General features: G+C 41.9%; 1 protein-coding gene across 2 annotated transcripts in view; it reads right to left on the bottom strand.

Annotated features, from left to right (window-relative positions):
* The window catches only part of Hspbap1 (HSPB1 associated protein 1), a 55,808-nt gene that overhangs the window by 32,984 nt on the left and 1,533 nt on the right, over positions 1–21,291 (bottom strand). Inside the window, exons 1-2 of one of the 2 annotated variants that reach the window (XM_026783658.1) lie at positions 15,189–15,251; positions 3,416–3,601 (exon numbers count right to left, since the gene is read on the bottom strand). In XM_026783658.1, coding sequence (XP_026639459.1) covers positions 3,416–3,554 — 139 coding nt within the window. In that variant the 5' untranslated portion in view covers positions 3,555–3,601; positions 15,189–15,251. Of the gene's footprint in view, positions 1–3,415; positions 3,602–15,188; positions 15,252–21,291 lie in introns of those variants that run through there. The other variant, XM_005344894.3, reaches the window with a different exon arrangement.

Raw genomic sequence — 21,291 nt, 5'->3', positions numbered from 1 at the left:
ACTGACAAAGGTCTGATCTCTAAAATATATAAAGAACTCAAGAAACTAGACCGTAAAAGGCTAATCAACCCAATTATAAAATGGGGCACTGAGCTAGACAGAGAATTCTCAATGGAAGAACTTCAAATGGCCAAAAAAAATAATTTTTAAAAGGAGCAAAGTAGCAGGATAATCTACTGAGTGGGAGAAAACCTTTTCATGTTATATGTCTCATATGGGCCTAATCTCTAGAGAATATAAAGAACTCTTTCAATTCAACAACTAAAGCCTCCATTAGCAAACAAGCAGAAAGATGTGAACACACAATGCTATTGTCTAATGCAACCACAAAGAGACACCTCTCACATTAGAACAAGGCCAATCAGAACCACGATGGAGTAGTCTTCACACACACCAACATGGGTACAACTGAGAAGGGAGGGGAAGCCAGGAGGTGGGAAGGGTTTGCAGGGAGGTGGAAAAAACTGGAACCTTTGCTGGTAGGATGTAGAGGGGTATGAGCACTTGGGAAACAGTTCCACGAAAGGTTAAGAAGCATAACACATGACTCGGCGATCTTACTGCTAGCTCTATATATTCACGAGGAATGAAAACATAGCTCTAATCCAAAATCTGCAGCCAAATGTACATGGGAGTATTATAACAGCAAACAAGCCCTTGCATTCCCATCCACTGATGAGTAAACAAGATCATATATTAATACCTCCAGAACATCATTTGTTAATAAAGATAAGTGAGCTGCTGATACGCATTTGCTGAGTAGCCCTTATCTGAAATGCCTTGGATCAGAAGTGGTTTGCTTTTTATTTCCTTTTCGGGATTTTGGAATATTTACATATACAGAATGACCTATCTTGTGGACAGAACCCAAGGATGCTATGAAATTCATTTCTACTTCGTATTTTCCTTAGCCAAAGTATTATTATACAATTTTTATATTGGTATTATTATACAATTTTAGGGTAAAGGTTACGCATTTTGCCTTGAGATCAGGTATGGAATGTTGCTGTGGCATTGTGCTGGTGTTTAAAAATTCAGACTCTGAAGCATTTCAGATTAGAGAGATCGATGTCCATGGCCATCTGGACGAGCCCTGACAACAGGCTGTGAAAGAAACCAGACACAGGGAGCAGCTCCTCCATGCTGTTGTTATGACCTCATGAATGGGTACACTTAGACAGCTGGAAGTAGGTTGCTGGGGCTGGGGCTGATTGCTTTAAAAGCACTGACTTTCAGGATGGGATAATGAAAACGTTCTGAATTCGACAGCGGGCTATACAGCCTGTGAAAATGCTAACCACCATTTGATTAGATACTTCTGAATGGCTAAAAGCTACAGTTTATGCTATGAGAATTTTATTTCAATTGTTAAAAGAAGACTAATCTACCTTTACTAAAAACTCAGAGTGGTTCCTCACAACTGCAGAGAGGCTTTTAAAAACTCCTTTTAGACTTAAGTATTAATTTGAAAATGTCAAATTACCATGGCTCATGGGCAGCAACCGTCCTAGCAGCCTAGGAAGGAGGTGAGCAGATTAAGGCAGAAAATTCAAGTAAATTGCGTTTAGCAAATGAGCACTAGCTACCAGCAGTAGAGTGGAGTCTAAGCAGGATGTGAAAAACACCACACTTTGCATTTCTCTTCAGGTTAGTAACAGACACTTCGGCAAATGGCAGATTTGTTCCACAACATCGAAAGGAAAACATGTAATCTGATCTGAAGTTATTTACCGGTCTAGCATCTCATTTAAAAATAACTGAACAACCAAGTCTGTGGTTAGAATGAGACACCAAACTACAGTAACTCTGTTGTGGCTGTCTCAGGAGTCCAAAACAACTCTAGACACCAAAAGCAAATTGCAGGATATATCTTACAAGGTCAAGGAGAAAGGAGCTTGGAGCTGCTAGGAGGGAAACTGGGAAGTGTTCTTGCTCCTCTTGGGCTATTAATAGGTCTTCAAAGACTGCTTCCCTGCAATGTACACTGAGTTTCTACAGGGTCAGTTACTCACTCTGAAATGCAAGCTAAAGACAGACCATAGCTATGGACACATGAAGATTAGAAACAGACCATTTCTGTCCTTTAAAATAACGACACTTTAGAGATCACACTAATCACTTTATCTGACAACAAGGCAAAAATGTAAAAATTTTCAAAGTGTTCTGGAAAAAAAAGGCAACAGCACAATCATCTGTTAAAAGTAAGGAAAGCAAAACAATAAAAATCAAAACAAAACGGTGTGGTGCAGCACATGCCCACAGCCCCAGCTATCCAGGATGACCTCACCGGCAGGTGAAGACCGGCCGGCACCACGGTGAGGCCTTGCTTTTCTGTTTGTTTGTTTTGAGAAAGGGTTTCTCTGAGTAGCCCTTGACATCCTGGAACTTGCTCTGTAGACCAGGATGGCCTCAAACTCTCAAGGATCTGCCTGTCTCTGCCTGCCAAGTTTAGGGATTACAGGCGCAAGCCACTACCACCTGGCTTGTTTTTTTCTTTTTAAAGGTGGGAGCAGAGGTATAGTTCAGTATTGCCTTGCATGTACACAAACACATAGAACAAACAGCTTTAAATACACTGCATGCTTCTGCAGCACAATAAAGGACAAGTAGACTAAAAAGAAAAGATAAAATTATAACCAAGACTAAGTGGCGTGGGAGGTCCTTCTGTATATGTGCTGCTTTTATTGGTTAATGAATAAATAAGCTGTTTTGGGCCTGTGAAGGGCAGAATAGAGCTAGGTGGGGAAAACTAAACTGAATGCTGGGAGAAAGAAGGCGGGGTCAGGAGAAGCCATGTAGTCCCGCCGGAGACAGATGCCAGAACTTTACCTGGTAAGCCACAGCCTTATGGTGATACACAGATTAATGGAGATGGGTTAATTTAAGATATGAGTTAGCCAGAAATACACTTAAGCTATTGGCCAAACAGTCTTGCCAATAATATGGTTTCTGTGTGATTCTTAAGGGAGTCTGGGCAGCCAGGAAATGAACAAGTGGCCTCCATACAACAACTAAGTGATAAAAACAGCCTACATGTAGGATGTGTCCCAGATGAATCACAAGAGGAACAGACTATGATATGGTATTCTTGGATATTACTGCAGTATTACACTGGAATTCTATATTGTTATAGTATTGCTATTTTTAGTGGAATGGGACACAATAGTATAATAACATACTGTCTACCAGGCTCAATCAGTCACATTAATGTCTAGCAATATATGGAATATATGAATAAACAGATTTGCATTTTCTGTGGGTTCCCAAGCTTTCTTGTAACAGTTTCCTATCTGTAGAGAGAGTGGTCCAGGAGGATTTGAGATTAGACATAAAGGACTGCCTAGCGATGGGGTGAGCACTGCTGAGAAGGTGGGAGTGCTACTGAGGTGGGGTTGCCATGGTGATTGCTGATTACCTGTATCTGTACTTCTCAGGCCCATTCGAAACCGTATCTGCTTGCCCTGCAGGACCTCGGAAAGGTGTTTTGCAGTCCAGTGTTGTGCTGGCCAATCAAAAACCATGTTACAGAAGATTGCAGGCTGCTGTAGAGACATTATAATTTCTTTTGCTTTTTCTGGCGTGAAAGGTTTGACACGTTCACCTAGGGAGAGAGAAGAATAGGGCATTAGACAACAATGGACAGATAACTGTAGTTATTTCCTAGGGTGTGAGGAGAGAATGGCTAATGTTGCTTCTGTCCTAGCAAATATTCCCCTGCAACCGCACGGCACCTGCACTCTATTCATCATTGATTAGGTAAATATTTGGCCTCAGAGGCCAGAATTCTTGCTTTTTATTGTTTGTTTGTTTGTTTTGTTTTTGAGACAGGGCCTCAAACTACAGTCCAGGTTGTCCTGGAATTCACAATGTAGCTCAGGCTGGCCTAGAACTCATGAAGATCCTCTGCTTTGGCCTCCCAAACACTCGGACTGCAGGTGTGAGGCACCATACCTGGCTAATGTAATTCTTTTTTAAGTGATTTTTTATATTAAATTTTAACTGTTGGTAAATATAAATTTCAATGTTAATAGTAAAGTTTTAGTTTTTAAAAGGTTTCCTATCTAATTTAAAAACAATAAAATTTTTGGAATATAACACTTCTTTTTTTTTTTTTTTTTTTGGTTTTTTCGAGACAGGGTTTCTCTGTGGCTTTGGAGCCTGTCCTGGCACTAGCTCTGTAAGACCAGGCTGGTCTCGAACTCACAGAGATCCGCCTGCCTCTGCCTCCCAAGTGCTGGGATTAAAGGCGTGCGCCACCACCGCCCGGCTAATATAACACTTCTTAAACAGAAGGTTAGGTTAAAAAAATGCTGATGAGAATTACTCTACAACAGCCAGATTTTCTGGAATCATCAATGACTGTACTTGCTATATGACATGTTTAACAGCAAAACAAACAAAATGACTATGGTATAGCAGTCAATGAGGAAAGCAGATATTGCTTTTCATTGCAGTTTCTACAATAAAAGATACAGCATTACTAAAACACCAGCATTGAGAAGCTGAGGAAAGGGGACCAAGAGTATGAGGCCAGCCTGGGCTACATAGTTAAGTCCCAGGACAGCCTGAGTTATGTATTGAATTATATATATTCACTACACATGTAAACAGTTAAGAGATACCAAACTATGATGTACTGAGAACTCAAATTTTACAGAACCTGGGCTGGAGAAACAGCTCAATTGGTACAGTGCCTACTTAGCATTTCTTCCTATAGCCCCCAAATCATTGTAGTGCATGTGATTATAATCCTAGCACTCCAGGGAGAGAAACAGGAAAATCAGAAGTTCAAGGCCACCCTCGGTTACATAGAATGTTTGAAGCCAGCCTGGACTATGTAAAACTGTCTCAAAATTATTTTAAATTTTGGAAGGACAGTCTACTATTCTCTCATTTACTCTATGTATCCTCTCTTCCCACCCCCTTCCTCTCTCCTTTCATCTCCGTCCTTCTCCTGCCTTTCCAGAGAAGGCTAGATAACATGGTAGACAACTGCTCACTCCTCCCTCTCCACTCCACCTTCCTTCCCAGGGCCGTTTACATGGTGGACAACCGCTCCACCAAGGAGCTACTGTTCCAGCAGGGGAGGTTCTCTTTAAAGATATCCTAACATGGACGGCCTGGACAGCTTCACACTCTGAGTCTCAGACACACACTTAGGAGTCTCAAAATCTCCCATCAAGAGTCCCAATTCCTCTGCCACCCAACCTCCTAAGCTAATAAAGAAAGAGGAGGTCTGACCTAATTTAGGGCTTTTCTTTTCTTTTCTTTTTAAGACGGGATTTCTCTGTAGCTTTGAAGCCTGTCCTGGAACTAGCTCTTGTAGACCAGGCTGGCCTCAAACTCACAGAGATCCACCTGTCTCTGCCTCCTGAGTGCTAGGATTAAAGGCATGCACCACCGGCTAGACTCTTTTTTTTTTGAGACAGGGTCTCTCTACATAGTCCTGTCTGACTATCTCTAGCCTTGAGGTCACAGAGATCCTTCTGTAAGGCTCATTTTTTTTTTTTTTTGGTTTTTCGAGACAGGGTTTCTCTGTGGCTTTGGAGCCTGTCCTGGAGCTAGCTCTGTAGACCAGGCTGGTCTCGAACTCACAGAGATCCGCCTGCCTCTGCCTCCCGAGTGCTGGGATTAAAGGCATGCGCCACCATCGCCCGGCTGTAAGGCTCATTTTTAAGACAATTTTTAAGTCTTGTTCCTTCTCAGGAAGGCCTGTAGAATCTGTCTTTAAGCCCTTGGTGACAGAGGTACATAGGCTCCCTGCCCTCAACAACTAACACCTAAGAACCCTGACCTCCGCAAGGGATGAGATCAGGGTGGGTGCCCTTGGTGATAGAGGTGAACAGCCCAGGCTTTCAACAGCTAACCTAAGAACGCTGACCTCAGCAAGCAATGAAATCAGTTTAGGTACCCTTGGTGACGGAGATGCATAGGCTCCCAGCCCTCAGTAGCTAACACCTAAGAACCTTGACTTCTTCAAGGGATGAGATCAGGGTAGGGGTTGGAGGAAAGGCTGAAGAGCTGGGACCAGAGGAAAGTGTCTGTCTTTACCTTCAGCTGGTTGTTTTCATTTCTTTGTGTTGGTAACTTTACATACAGACACAGATCAGCGGGTCCCCTCCCCCCTAAGGATAGTTGATGGGTGTGGAAATACTACTGAGAAAATTAATTTTGAGTTAGGTTTCTATCATAAGCAACATTCAATGTTTTAAATGATCAACAGGCAACAGTCAATCTATTCTTTACTGATATCTGCCACTCCGATACATCTCAGTAACTTCAAGAACACTCCATTCCAGTTCCAAGAAACAGTTGAGCCACTAAAGCCACTAGAGCCACAACTACTTCAGCTACAGACAAACCTGCTCTGGGTCTGGGAGACTTCACTTCAGCCATGACAAGCCTTGGTGAACTCTAGATGGCCCCACCTAGCCTGCAGCAAGTCTCACTCAGGACGGGAGTGGGGGCAGCTTTCCCAGTGACTCCTCAATAAATTTGTCATTAATGTGTCTGTGACATCTATGGATGGTGTACAGCTCTCTACTCAGAGGGATCTAGAGCCAAATATGACCATGGCCCAGAAACACATTCAGGCTGCCCCCAACACCATGTTCCACCATAGAAGTGGTTACATGACATTTTACTAGTTACAGAACAAAGTCATACATCAAGGCCTCAACCAAATATAACAGTGGAAATCACAGGTAGGCAGGGTACGGCAAAGCAAGGCAAATTCTGCTATAAGTTTTATATACTATCTAACAATAGTCTTAGCTTTGGGGCTGGTGTAGGTTAGTGGTTTGCTAAGAAAACCTTGTAAAGGTTTTAACAGTCAAAAGAAAATTAGTTCAGGAGGGAATAAGTAATAAGTGATTTTCAAAAGGACTAAAAAATGGCCCAAGATGATTTGGTTCTGGTCTGCAACATGTTAACTCTCCATAACTTCAGTCATTTTATGTAGAATCTACTTTTATTTTTGGTGTGTATATATTTGTGTATAGTGTGCATGCATGCACGCATGGATGTGGTAGACAGGTGCAAATGTATGCATACACATGGAAGCTTAATGTTGGGTGTCTTTATCGATACTGTCCACTTAATTGATAAAGATAGGGCTCTCTATGGCACCTACAGCTCACCCATCTGCTAATCTAGCCAGGAGCTTGCCCTGGGGACCTCGTGGCTCTACCTGAGTACTGGGATTACAGGCAGCGGTCATTCCTGCCCAGTTTTTCAGTGGGCTCTGAAGATGTGCACTCCAGTTTTCCAGCTTGCCCAGGAAGCCCTTTATCCACCGAGCCATCCGCCCAGCCCCAGCTTGAACAATCTTTAACAGGAGTGGGTCTCTTTTCTTTCTAGAAACTCAAGCTGTGGTGCATATGTATGACTTGGGATTGGTGGACTAGAAGCCGTGCACAAGTCAGTTGCTCCTCAGTTCTGACTATAGAAGCAGGCTGGTTTCAGTCTTGTGTCAGTCTGAGAAATGTTCCTCTGGCATCCTGTCTGCTCCTTTCAAGGCGCAACACTAGGTCTCAATAAAACCTCTTCTAAATGGTCTTTTGGTGCCAGTGACAAGAGCAGATGACACTAAGGACAGATGGAGCACTGGCTTTAGCTCTAGGTTTGCAGTTGCAGCAGCAGCTAGACGGTAGCTAGAGAGTGGCTCTTGAGGTTCCAAGTTCTCCAGCCTCCCAGTGCCATAAGCCTTCAGCTCACGGAGCAGCTGAAAGGAGACTGAAGTGTTCCAGTGAGCTGCCCTGGGTTATAGGCTGAGAAAGCAGATGCCTGAAGCCTAGAGATGTTAAGACCGCCCAGTGTTGAGCCACAGACACCCAGAGCCTACAGCAATAGGTACCTAACTTGAACATGGAGGGCTGAAAGGCAAGAGCTATAAGCCCCTAGCTCTCAAGGTCTAGAGCCAGGAATCTCTGGCTTTGGAGGTGGAGACCAACAAGGTCTGACGGAGGACCTCAGAGCCTAGATCTACAAGTCTCTACAGTCAAAAGCCCAGCTCATAGGCCTCTGGAATCAGGCTCCCAAGAACAACAGCTCCTTATTTGTTTATGATTTTCTTTGACTACAACAAGAGGGTCCTCATGCATCTGCTGCTACAAAGGTCTTGATTCACACCGGCCTATCAGTGTTCACACCAGGTGCCCGCTGCAATGCCTCACATCCCAGAGAGCCTGATTCCTTGTGTGCGAACATGGCTGAGTCACATTTCCAAAAAAGGATTTTGTTTTTGAGACAGGGATTCTCTGTGTAGCTTTGGAGCCTGTCCTGTCCTGGATGGAACTCACTGTCGCCCAGGCTAGCCTCAAACTCAGAGAGACACCTGCTTCTGTCTCCCGACTGCGGGGAATTAAAGGCCTGCTAAACGCATATTTTTAAAATGCTAGAGAGATGGCTCAGTGAGTAAGAGTGTTTGCTGCCATTAGCATGAGTACCTGAGCTCTGATGTCAGCACCCACGAAAAAGCTAGGTATGGCCATGTGTACATGTGTGTGGTAGCCTAGGCCCAGACTCAGTGAGCTGTCTCGCTTGTCTTAAAGGGACAAGACAGAGAGAGATGGGAGCAAGATGTGTTCACATATTTGTGTGTGTGTGTGTGTATATATATATATACACACACACCCATGCATACACTGCACACACACCACCACCACCACTAATAACAACAATGTACTCTGAAAGTTTTGTTAGGCTGTTATAGACTGAAATTTCTTTCCCGTCCCAAGGTCTGGTTAGAAATGACATAAGATAACACGAGAAAAGTATACAGATGTATTTAGTAACTTTTACATGTGACTAGGCGCCTGCATAGGAAAAATGAAGATCCACAGAAGGACTTAGAGCATGATGCTTACTTACACAGAGGCTGGACAGAGAAGTGAGCTGTGGATTCACGACTAGACAAAGGAGTCTGGGCTGGGGCAGTCAGTGAAGAAGATAACTGACTTAACAAGTCTGCTTATCCAGATTGCTCAGTGTTGACTGCCACTTCTGGCTCTAAGAATGACTTCCTTTCTCCTTCCTTTCCCTTGGAACAGGAGATACCTCTCCAATCGATTCTGACTTCTGGTTTTAGGAAAAGAAACGAAAAGGAAAGCAAATGCCTTTAACCTAAAACAATCAATATGCCAAAGTAGCACGTTTTCATCCCCCACAATATTAGAAGACAAAACAGAGTTGGGGTGTCTATTGGGGTAGACTGCTTCCTGAGTATGAGGTAGACCCTGGGCTCAGTGCTCAACATTGGGGAAAAGAAGATCCCAGCACCAAGGAGGCAGATGCAGGAGGATCTCTATAAGTTCCAGGCCAGCCGAGACTGCATAGTGAGACCTTTTTCAAACAACAACAAAAACAACAATAAAAACAATATATTTATACTCTATACTTATTCACATACATAAGAACCATGCTTTGGAAAATAATTAGTAAAATGAAGCCAAGGTCTCAACCATTTATTATCTCAATAACTTAACTCATAGTATAGAAATTACTCAACAAAATAATCATAAGCTTCATATATATGCATATGTGTTATATATAGTGTACAATACACACAAATTAATACCACAGCACAGCAGCTAAAACTGTGGATACTTAATGTTCCCCCAAATACTTAACTAAATTATAACACAGCAACTATATGGCCTATCACACATAGTAAAAATGAAAATGAGAGCTGGGTGGAAAGTATGAGGATGGAAGTGGTTAATGAAGTGACACGCAGTTCTTAAAAGTCACATGAGAAGAGTGCAAACGGTGTCGGTGAGGAAGGCAGGGGTGGTAGGCTGCAGAAATACTAACAGTATCGAAGACCATTTCAACTGGAGACGTGGAGTGGGGGAAGGTGCAGCCAGAAGGCAGACTGGGGCTTCTAGACAGGTGACGGGCTACAAGGAGAAGCCATATGCAGCCATTTGCTTTGGTGTGAAGATGAAGAATATGAGTTTGAACATCATCATAAAATCATGTATTTACAGTGTCTATCTGCTCCTCTAAGAAGTATGTGAAGCACAGAGAAGATATTTTATTTCCATAATCAAAGGATAAAATGGAAACCCAGATGTCAAATAAACTCACCAATGACAAACTAATCAGGTCTGATTTGAAAGTGTAATGTTCTTCACACTGCACAATCCTACTTCCAGAGAGGGAGAAAGAGGGAGGCACAGAGGAGGGAGGAGGGAGAATGTGTGTCAGAGTCCTGGTTTGGTTTCTATCACCGTAATAAACACCATGTCCAAAAGCAACTTGGGGAGGAAAGGGTTTATTTTGCTTACCTAGCTCATCCTTGAGGAAAGCCAGGCCTACAACTCAAGACAGGAACCTGGAAGAAGGAAATGACGCAGAGGCCATGGGGGAGTGCTGCTTACTGGCTTGCTCAGTCTACTTTCTTATACAACCAAGGGCCACCTGCCCAGGGGTAGCACAGCCCACAGTGGGCTAGGCCTTCCCACACATCAGTCACTAACCAAGAACACCCTACAGATTTGCCTACAGGTCAGACTGGCAGAGCATTCTCTCAATTGAGGCTCCCTCTTTTCTGATGACCCTAGCTTGTGTCAGACTAAAAAAAAAAAAAAAAAAAAAAAGCCAGCACAGAGATGACCTGAAAAGATACAGGTCTAGGAAATCTCAAGATCAATCCACAGGCATCAACCCGTGCATATTTTGGGGAGACAAGAATGTTTGGGAAAACACGGGGGGCATGTTACATCTGCAGTAGAGATTACTAGCCGTCTGCCTACCCAGCACCAGTTTTAATTTTCCTCTTCAGTACTGGGCATTGGAGGCAGGTCACCTTGGGCTCAGGTAAGCTCTCCAGCACTGAGCTGTATCGCCACCCCCTTTCTTCCTTATCAACAGAACTCTGCAGGAGGAGCAAGAGCTAAAAATTCTCTTAGACTCCTTTGCAGACAGGAGCGGACAAAGATTTATACACGTGTGTGCACATGCGCATGTGTGAGTGAATTTACAAATGTGCATTTGTATTTATGTATCAATAGATATGCAAGTTCCTGAGTCAGCATTTTGGCCATATTCTCCCTTCTTTCCTGGACAACAGAAGAGCAGACTCAGCTGAGAAACAAAAGGAAACTGTAAAATTTGCCAAAAGGACGCAGACTGTTCACCTTCGTCCCACCTCACCAGTGCCAGCTCACTCCTACACCCTAATTGCTTTCTTTTTCAATAATTTAACTTTATTTTATGTGTGTTGGTATGAAGGTGTCAGATCCCCTAGAACTGGAGTTATAGACAGTTGTGAGCTGCCATGCAGGTGCTGGGAATTGAACCTGGGTCCTCTGGAAGAGCAATCAGTGCTCTTAACCACTGAGCCATTTCTCCAGCCCCCTCTAAATGGTTTTTGTATGAAAATAAACCTTCCCAGTCAAAACTCAATTGTTATTAATGGTTCTTAACTGAGAAACACCTTGCTGTCTGAGGCAAGGACACTTTCAGGGACAGCCTTTCTCCCCCTTTTTAATGCTTTGTGGCTTAGACTGGATAAATCACGGCTGGTCTGACTCACCGTAGCATTTCTCAGTTCCAATGTGGTAAAACATTCAACCTTTGAACACTTCGCTCCCAGAACTTTAAAGGGCAAAGACAATCAAACGTATTGGTACTTCCGGGGTAGGAATGGCCTCACTTACTCCCTTTTCTCTCAGGCCAGAGCCAACAGAATGCAGAGCTTTGAATGCACCCTCACCACACTCATGGGTGGCAGCACCCCCAGCTCCCCTTCTACAAATACAGAGTCAGGCATTACTAACACATAAGTGCTGTTTGAACAAAACAGCTTTACAGAAATTATTTTTCTCTACATGCTGGAGTTTTTTTTTTTTTTTAATGCCTTTACTGTTACGATCTAACAACCCCAGACACCCCGAGTCTACTTAACGGAAGAGCACCCAAGCCAAAGTTTGCTGAGAAAGCAGCTGGCCTAGTGATGGGCATACATGACAAACATCTGCCAAGTGAAACAGAAGTGCTATTAAACGTGTTTTAAAAAAAGCAATCAGATGGTTACCATGATAGAAAAGTAGTGCCTATCACAGAATTTCAGGCTCATAGTGGAATAACAGTCAGTTGGTTATGAGATAAAACTCATTTGGCTTCTGGTAGTTTAATCAACAATGAACTGGACCATTAAATTAGCAAGCTTAAGTTTCAAGATTTCCTTTAAAGAAGGATGTAAGGCTACATCCTATTAATTAAATAGCCTAGGGATAAACCCAGCCGTTATACGCCAGGAATATGTGCAAAGAGCTGTAAAGATTCTGAAGCAACCTCAACAAGCTTTGGAGGATAAATATACTTAGGTCCAGACTTGCAAGCACGGATTTCTAACAAGAAGGTTTAGAAACTGCTTGGAAGAACACCACTGATCCAGATGTTGGATAATCACTTATTCTCCCATCAAACATTGCGTACTCCATAAAGCAACAACAAAGAAGAGAGAAAAAGCCAGTGCATTTAATCTATTTGTTACAGTCTGGTTACTATAATTCCTTGGGGACAGCTGACACATCATAGAAGAGTGAACTGCCCTTTTCAGTAATAATAATAGTAATAATGATAAACCACACAAAGCATGAAAATATTTTGAAATCTAATTTCTCTGAATTTCCTAGTTATCTACTTTAGTAATTAGTATCGGACTTGGATTTGTATCTAAAATTTAGAATAAGATGAGACTAAAGAACATTTATCACATTTTCAGAAATTCTCCAAAAAGCATTGATAGACTATAACAAAGATCCTGAAATAAAAATAATTTGTCTCTCACATCAGAAAATATAAAAGAAAAGTAAATAATAAAAAATGTGCAGAGGGTGTCAGAAAAGTTACAATACAAAACCCCCAGAGTAACAACAGGATTTAAAATAACAATAAAACCCCAGCATGGAGAGATTTCTGAAATACAGACATGTATGGCAGTCTCTCCAATCTGACAACCACGACACACATGTGTGAAATTTAAGCCATTAGAATGGTAGCTATTAGGACAAACAGCAATGATCATTTGGCCCAGATCTAAAAACCCGACAGACTCCCATCTAACCAGAAGACAAATTCCAGCACTGGGAGCTGAGGTGGGATGACTATGAGCTCTCTAAAGGCTTGGGCTATGCAATGAGACCCTGGCTAAAAACGAAGCGAACTAGACACTGGATAGTAGTAAAGAGAGATGAAGAGACTTATTCAAAGATATGCTCTCATTTTGTAGGCATTACTTTGAAATGTCAGCAAAAACTAAGAAAGTTCTCCTAAAAAGCTAACAAATAAAGTGGGCGGTGGTGGCGCTTGCCTTTAATCCCAGTACTGGGGAGGCAGAGGCAGGTGGATCTCTGTGAGCTCAAGGCCAACCTAGTCTACAAAGCAAGTTCCAGCACAGCCAGGGCTGGCTGTAACCCTAGAAATCATATCTCAAAAAAGAAAAAAAGAAAAAGCTAACATAATGCTTGAGTAAAATGATCAGTAGGCACTAGGTGTGGTGGTGCACACCTTTAATCCCATACTCGAGAGGCAGAAGTAAAATGATCAGTAGGTGCTGTTGTGCTTTCCTGTCGCTTTAAGGGACAAGCCACGCCCACTCCCATTACCTCTGACCTGCCCGCCCCCATCTTGGCCCCTTCCTTTTCTGCTTCCTCGATGTGCGCACGTGTTTTTTCTGTCTCTCTCTCTCCTTTTATCTCTTTTCTCTCCTTTTATCTCTTCTCTCTCTCTTTCTCTCTCTCCCTCTTTCTCTCTCCCTCTTCCTTAATAAATACTTATGGCTATTTCCTGTGTTTATGTGTCTGTTACCGCGTCCGCGCGGCACGTGCCCTCTCCCGCTGGTGGGAAGCTGTAGCTGCTTTTCTCATGGCGGGCTCCGCCAGCCCGCCTGGGGATCATTTTTAAGAATAACAGGTGCTAGGTGTGGTGGTGCACACCTTTAATCCAGTACTCGAGAGACAGAAGTAAAATGATCAGTAGGGGCCAGGTGTGGTGGTGCACACCTTTAATCTCATACTCAAGAGGCAGAAGCAGGCAGCCTGGCCTACACAATGGAGTTCCAGACCAGCCAGGGCTCTATTGAGAGACTGCGTCTTGAACAACAAAAACAGGAATATCAATAGGCATAATTCTTGGGAATTTCAAGGATTCAAGGTGGTCTTTTGCTACTGAAGAAAGACCACACTTTAAGGTTGAAGCGGTTATGACTTAACCATAACATTGCCCAGAGGCCCTTCAGATTCTTTTGACATTACATTCGTAACTCGCCCAGCTGACCAGAAACTTTGCTGCCTTCTCAAATGTTGGCTTCTAACAGGCTAGGGAGATTGTTCAGCAGATAAAGTGCTTGGCAGGCAAGTGTGAGGACCAGAGTTCAGATCCCCAGAAGCCACATAAAGCATCCCAGCACAGAGCAGCAGGGACAGGGAACCCCAGAGCAGGCTGACTGATCTAACAACAAGTTCTGTGTTCAACCTGTCTCAAAAGGAAAGATGAGAGGTCCCTGGAGGAAGAGCCCGGAAGCATCTCCAGACCCCACTACGCATGTGTGCTTTCACACCCACACGAATGTGAACAAGCACATGCATACACACGTACATATCACACACACACACACACACATACACACACACCTAAAAAATTGGCTTAAAAATAAAACTTACAAATTTAAAAATAATACTGGATTTAAACTAAAAACAAGGAAAAGTAACTGCATTTTAAATCAGGCTGACACACTGAAAGAATAGGATCTCAAAGACAAATGCTTAGTATCTTTAAAATGTCTACAAAAATATTGTGATCTGTCTCCAGATGCTTTTAAATAGATGTTCTACAACTAAAGTCAACTGGTTATTTTGCTTTGCCATTTTTTAAAAATTAAAGATAGTCAATAGTAAGACTGCAAAGAGACATTCACACCCAAGCTTCCAGGAACACCATTGTTAACAGCTAAGTGGGGGAGCCACCCCGACGCCCACTACTGAGCGTGTTATTTAGCCTGAAGAAAGATGAAAGACAGCACTAATTGAAACAAGCTGCCACAAAGCTACTCTGCTATGTGATTCCCCTACAGGAGTGCCGAAAGCAGTCAAATTTACAAACCTTTTCAACAGCGCTCCATTAAGCATAACCAGAAACAGTCTCAAAATAGACAGGATCAGCTCCAGTGTCATGCTCACCTCACTGGCACGGGGCCACTCCCCGCACCGGGCCACTTCACCTGGTCAGCTGCTCTCTAACTACCCCGACCTCTGCGGGCGACCAGCTTCAATGACGATACCACTTGCCAGGATAGGGGCTGAGGATTAGAAAAGTTAGTAAAGAGCTTGGAGACTCGAACAAAAATAAAACAGAAACATAGGATAGTATCGGGAGGGAGTTCCAGTGAACACTGAAATGACCCGCGTTTAATTTTCCATACACTTTTATACCCCAATACAGCAGGGAGAAAACAAAAGATGCTTTAACTGATACAAAGGACAACTAGATCAGTTACCTGCTTCAATTCTTTGAGCCATCAAGCCATTAATTCACGAGAAAAGCATTCTGTTATTTAAGCAGTGAGCCTACCCTAGACCAAGTATCTTGAAGGCAGACTCTCCATAGGTCAAACCTCTCAATTCAAAAGAAGGAGCAGAATTCTCTGCCCTTTGGTCAGGGTGGAGTAGCTTTACCTGTCTAGGTCTTTACCTGTCTTAACACCCAAAACACAAAGCAACCACACCCTGGGTCAGGGTGTGTAGCTGCACTTGTCAACAACTTTGAACGAGCTAAAACTCTGACCTTCAGACAAGGTGGAAATAGGCTCACATTTTTGGGCCACCACAGACATTGGCAACCATTCCAAGCTTTACTCTCAGTGCCCCAGAACTTCTCCACATCCTCATTTCTGTGGAGTTTTGCTGTTTTTCTGAGAAGCCTGAAACTCATGACTTCCCACCCCCACTCATCACTTCAACATTTATATTTTCACTCTGCTTTTTCTCTAGATGCCACAGACATCTCCTTTTCTTTTGCATCCTCCCACCACATCCATGAAAACTGAAAGTTGCTCACATACTGTGAGAACAAAGGCTTGAGTTAAATGAAACATTAAAGGTTAACAAGGCCAGGTCTGAAGGGCTGAGGAAGACAATTAAAGGTGCCTGGAACTGGCTCTGAGTTAGCCAAGCAGAGTGACACCAGCCCTTCCTTCCCAAGCCCTTGAGGGGCATATGTGTGACATCATTGTCCTTTCTTAGATTCTCACTTCTCACGCAGCTAGCAGTAACAGACTAAACTTTAAGTGAGGGTGTCTTCTAACAAGGAGCCCCCACCTATTTCAGTGAAGAGACCGCAGACCATCCCATAAACAAGTAGTTAACTTAGAACACCATGACTAAAAGCAAGTTGGAGATGCAAGGGTTTATGTGAATTACTTCCAGATCATAGTCAATCACTGAAGAAAGTCAGAACAGGAACTCAAACAAGGTTAGAACCTGGAGGCAGGAGCTGATGCAGAGGCCATGGTGGAGTGCTGCTCACTGGCTTGCTTTCCCAGGGCTTGTGGCTTGCTCAGTCTGCTTTCTTATCACACCCAGGACCACCAGCCCAGGGATGTCACTACCCGCCATGGGTTGAACCCTCCCCCATTAGTCACTAATTGAGAAAATGCTTTTACAGCTGGATCTCATGGAGGCATTTCCTCAACTGGGGCTCCTTCCTCTCTAATGGCCCTAGCTTGTGTCACGTTGACACAAAACCAGTCCGTACACTTGCTGTTAGCAATAAAAATGGCTATTATTTTTAGATATCTAATTCCTGCCAGACACTACAAGCTAGGTTAGCTACAAGTAGTATCTTTAATTTTGGCAATAATTGTACATTCCATAAAAGAGGAAACTGACCCCCTGAGGGATGAAGTACCTTGTCCTCCTATCTTTCTCCCTCTAATTCATCCCGTATCTTCCAGGCAGAGAAATCTTTCTAAACTTAAATCTGATCATATTATAACCATAATTAAACCTCTTGAAAACTTATCATTATTTTTTGTTTTGTTTTGTTTTTCAAGACAGGCTTTCTTTGCTTAACAGTCTTGGCTGTCCTGGAATTTCCTTTGTAGCCCAAGTTGGCCTTGAACTCACAAAGATTCACCTGCCTCTGCCTCCCAAGTACTGGGATTAAAGGCCTGTGCCACCACTGTCCTGCTCTTACCATTATTTTTTTACAGTCCAGGTAACTGGGCGCAAAGTAACCCTCATTATCCCTCTTTCCTCAACATCTCTCACACCAGCATCTTTTAACCCCTGGACCACGTCCTGCTTCTTCTCCTCTTACCTCTAAACTCGGCACAGCACTTGTTTTAATTATAAATTTAAAAATTATTAGTATGCATGTGGGCATGCCTAGGCCACGGCTCACGTGTGAAGGTCAGGGGACAACTCTGTGGTATCAAGTCTCTCTTTCCACCTTTACATGGGCTCTGTGGGTCAAACTTGGGCTGCCAGGCATGCATGGCAAGCACCTTACCCACTTAACCATCTCACTGGCTCCTTTTGATTTTTGTTGTTTTTTTTAATTGTGGCAGGGTTTATGTACAGTCTGACCTCAACATGGCAAAGGATGATCAATTATTGATCAAAAACGTGCTGAAGGTTGCAGAATTTCATTTAAAAAAAAAATCATGACAATAGCAAAGCTTTTAAAAAAAAAAAGCCTTTTCCATCATGTGGCAACAAATCAAGGAAATTATAAGGAAATGTCCTACCTGTTCTTTATACAACTGAACATTACTACCTGCAGGAAGTAACCCAAAGGGCACTCAAAGAAATGAAATCTGGTACATGGATGTGTTCCATTTAGAAGGACTTGGAAAACTAAAATATGTACACCACATCATTGGTACCTATTCAGGTTTTCAATGGGCAATCGCTTTGAGTTCAGAAAAGGCTGATTTGATAGTCACACATTTGCTAGAAGTTATGGCCATTATGGGTATACCTGTACAAATAAAGACAGACAATGCTCTAGCATATGTTGCTAAGAAAGTGAACGTTTTTTGCTTATAATAATATAAAGCATATTATAGATATACCACACAATCCTACAAGAAAGGTAGTTATAAAAAAATCAAATCAAACTCTAAAGGATATGTTAAATAAACAGAAAGGGATGAATAGAAATAGAATGCATAAAGCTTTATTAACTTTGCATTTTCTAAATGCTCATGAGAAAGGAACACAGCGGAGAGACATTGAATAATAGAAAAAACTACAGAATTAAATCAGCTGATATACTTTAAAGATGTACGGACCTCAGAATGGAAACCAGGAATGTGTTACATTGGGAAAAGGGGTTTGCTTTGTTTCCACAGGAGAAGAAAAGCTGTGGATACCATCAAAATTGATAAAGATTCGATTTGAACAAGAGACACCTCTTAATTAGAAAAAGTGATAGCTCATCAAACAGCATAGCTGTTTAATCTAAACTAACCTATAAAACTAACAAATGTAGCCTTGGGAGGTGGTGGCACACACTTTTAATCCCAGCACTTGGAAGGCAGTTAGGCAGATCTCTGGTCCACAGAGGGAGTTCCAGGGTAGGCTAGAAAGCTACACAGAGAAACCTTGTCTGGATAATAAATAGATAAAAAAATAAATAACTGAAGAGAAAACAAATATAAAATACTTTATGGGGCTAGAGAGATGACTTGGTGGTTAAGAGCACTGGTTGCTCTTCCAGAGGACATGGGTTCAATCCATAGCACGCAAATGGCAGTTTACAGCTGTCCGTAGCTACAGGTCCAGGGGATTTTACACCTTCACACCAATGCACACGAAATAAATTCAAGTAAATTTATATATTAAAAAATTAAGAAATGCTTTTAATTTAATTGTATATAACTTGCCAAAAGAGAAACTCCTCAAAATTAGGGTTGGGGAATGGTTTTGTTTCCGTCTTTTCAGGAGATTAAATAAGGAATCTGAAGACCACTGGACAAAAGAGACATCTGAAGAAAAAGAAATCATCCAGAAAAAAATGTCTCAAGAGTAAATTGGCCTATTGGTATATCATATTTCCAACAGGATAAAATTTCATAAATCCTCCCAAATGTTTGTTTCTGCTGTTCTCTACAGACATATAATGCAAATAGTCTTTTTGTAGTCCCAGTCCAGTTAAAGACTAAAGTTGGCTTTGGAGTTGGGAGTGTGGCTCTCTCCTTCTCTAAACCCAAGCATGTTTATTAAAGCAAAATCCAAAATCTCTGTCTCATGTCAGAAGAGCCACCTGATATGGGACAGAAGAAAAACAAAAATTTAAGGACTATTTTATTGCTATTAATCTCATAATCTTTTGGTTTTATATTGTCTCTTTAACAGTTTTTCTTAGTGTATAAATTTTATAAGATTAATACATATATATGTATATGTATTCTAAACTTTTTGTCATATTAATGGTCATATAGAGAACTAATTCTAGAAAAAGTTTCATCTACCTTCCTGTACATGATTTCAGGTTTGAGTCTCTATCAGTTTTCTGCAGTGAACCATAAGCATGCCTAACAGTGACCTTTTAAGTTTCTAAAAGGAGGATGAGGTCCCACAAAGATTCCTCCAGTACTGTAATACCACTAAGCTGAAAAACACCACCTAAAGATTGTCTTTGGACTACAAACTGATCAGAACAATTTCAAGGTTGCTATGCTCAGAACAATTTCAAAGTTGCTAATTGAGATTTTAGAATGTTCTAATAACATAGGCTCTTTTTTATGACAATGAGACATGTCTGCTCCTGGCAGCACCAATCTATTTCAGAGAAGATAATGGGTATCGAAGAAACTCCACAGAGAGTTCACAACTTCTTTGTGGCAAAAGTAAGGCACTAGGCAAGAAAGTTCTCTTGCCTTGACTGCAGACACAAAAGAAAGTGACTGCCAAACACTGTCAAGACAAGGAGGGAAAGCCCTTCGGAATATCCTGCTTCACAAAAAAGTCTGTTGGATATCCTAGGCCTCATGTTTTTCCTCCCCCCCTCCACCTCCAAGGGCAAGTGGAAGTTGTAATGTACCAGTTAGATTACCAGGTTTCTGAACAATGGATCCTAACTCTGGCTAGTTAGAGAGAAGGACTTTATCAAAAGGACATTGACTAGTTCATAAAGTTGATGGAAAAGCTGAAGAATGAGGTTTGGACATGGATAAGAATAAAAGGGTAGATTACTGAATCTACTCTGAAAAGAAAAAAGGGAGGATAAAGATATGAGATAAAAAGTTAGATTATTGAATCTACTTTTAAAAAGCAACTACTAGTTCTAAATGTTTTTCATTGGATTAGACATTTATATATTGTATACAAATTTTGATACAAATTTGAGATTAATTTTGTTAGAATGTACTATAGATAATATGTTGATTGTATATAGTTTTACTATGTCAGAATTAAAACCTTTCCTTTTTACTTAGACAAAAAGGGAGGAATGTTGTGGTATATTTTTACACCGTGTGAAGATGTATTACTATATTTGATGTAATAAATAAAGAGTTGAATTGCCAATAGCTAGAATTTCCAGGAATGAGAGAAAGAGGAGGAGGGATCTAGGCGCAAGGATTACTCCAACGAGATGCTAGGTAAACACTGAAGAGGTCAGACATATGGTACAGAGTAGAGATAACCAAGCCATGTGGGGAAAAGTAGAGTAATAAAAGCCAGTTACATTATAAGAGCTAGTGGGACAAGCCTAAGTCAATGATCAAATGTCATAATTGATATGTCTCTGTGTCATTATTTGTGGGCTGGCAGTTCCAATGAGAAAGTCTGCTACAGCATAGTGAACAGGCAACCTACAGAAAGGGTGAAAATATTTTCTGGCTATACTTTATTCCAGAGGTTAATATCTAGAACAGATATGACCTACAAAAGTAACACACACACACACACACACACCTACCACCACCACCAACAACATCATCACCACAAAAATTGGCCAATGAATTGAAGAACAGACAATTCTCAAAATAAACAAAAATGGCCCACTAATATGGTATAAAGTATTCAATAACCTTAGCCATCAGAGGAATGGAAATTATAATCACTCTGAGATTCCATCTCTCCCCAGTCAGAATGGCTAGTATCAAGAAAACCAAGGACAACAAACATTGTTGAGACTGTGGGGAAGAGGAACCTCATTCACTGCTGGTAAGGGTGTCCACTGGGGCAGCCATTTGAAAATCTACGTGGAGAAGCCGGGCGATGGGGGCGCATGCCTTTAATCCCAGCACTTGGGAGGCAGAGGCAGGCAGATCTC

The sequence above is a fragment of the Microtus ochrogaster genome, chromosome 2 (assembly GCF_000317375.1).
Source record: "Microtus ochrogaster isolate Prairie Vole_2 chromosome 2, MicOch1.0, whole genome shotgun sequence".
NCBI lineage: Eukaryota > Metazoa > Chordata > Mammalia > Rodentia > Cricetidae > Microtus > Microtus ochrogaster.
Note: the sequence above shows the minus strand (reverse complement) of the source record. Positions and strands in the feature narration are given on the sequence as shown.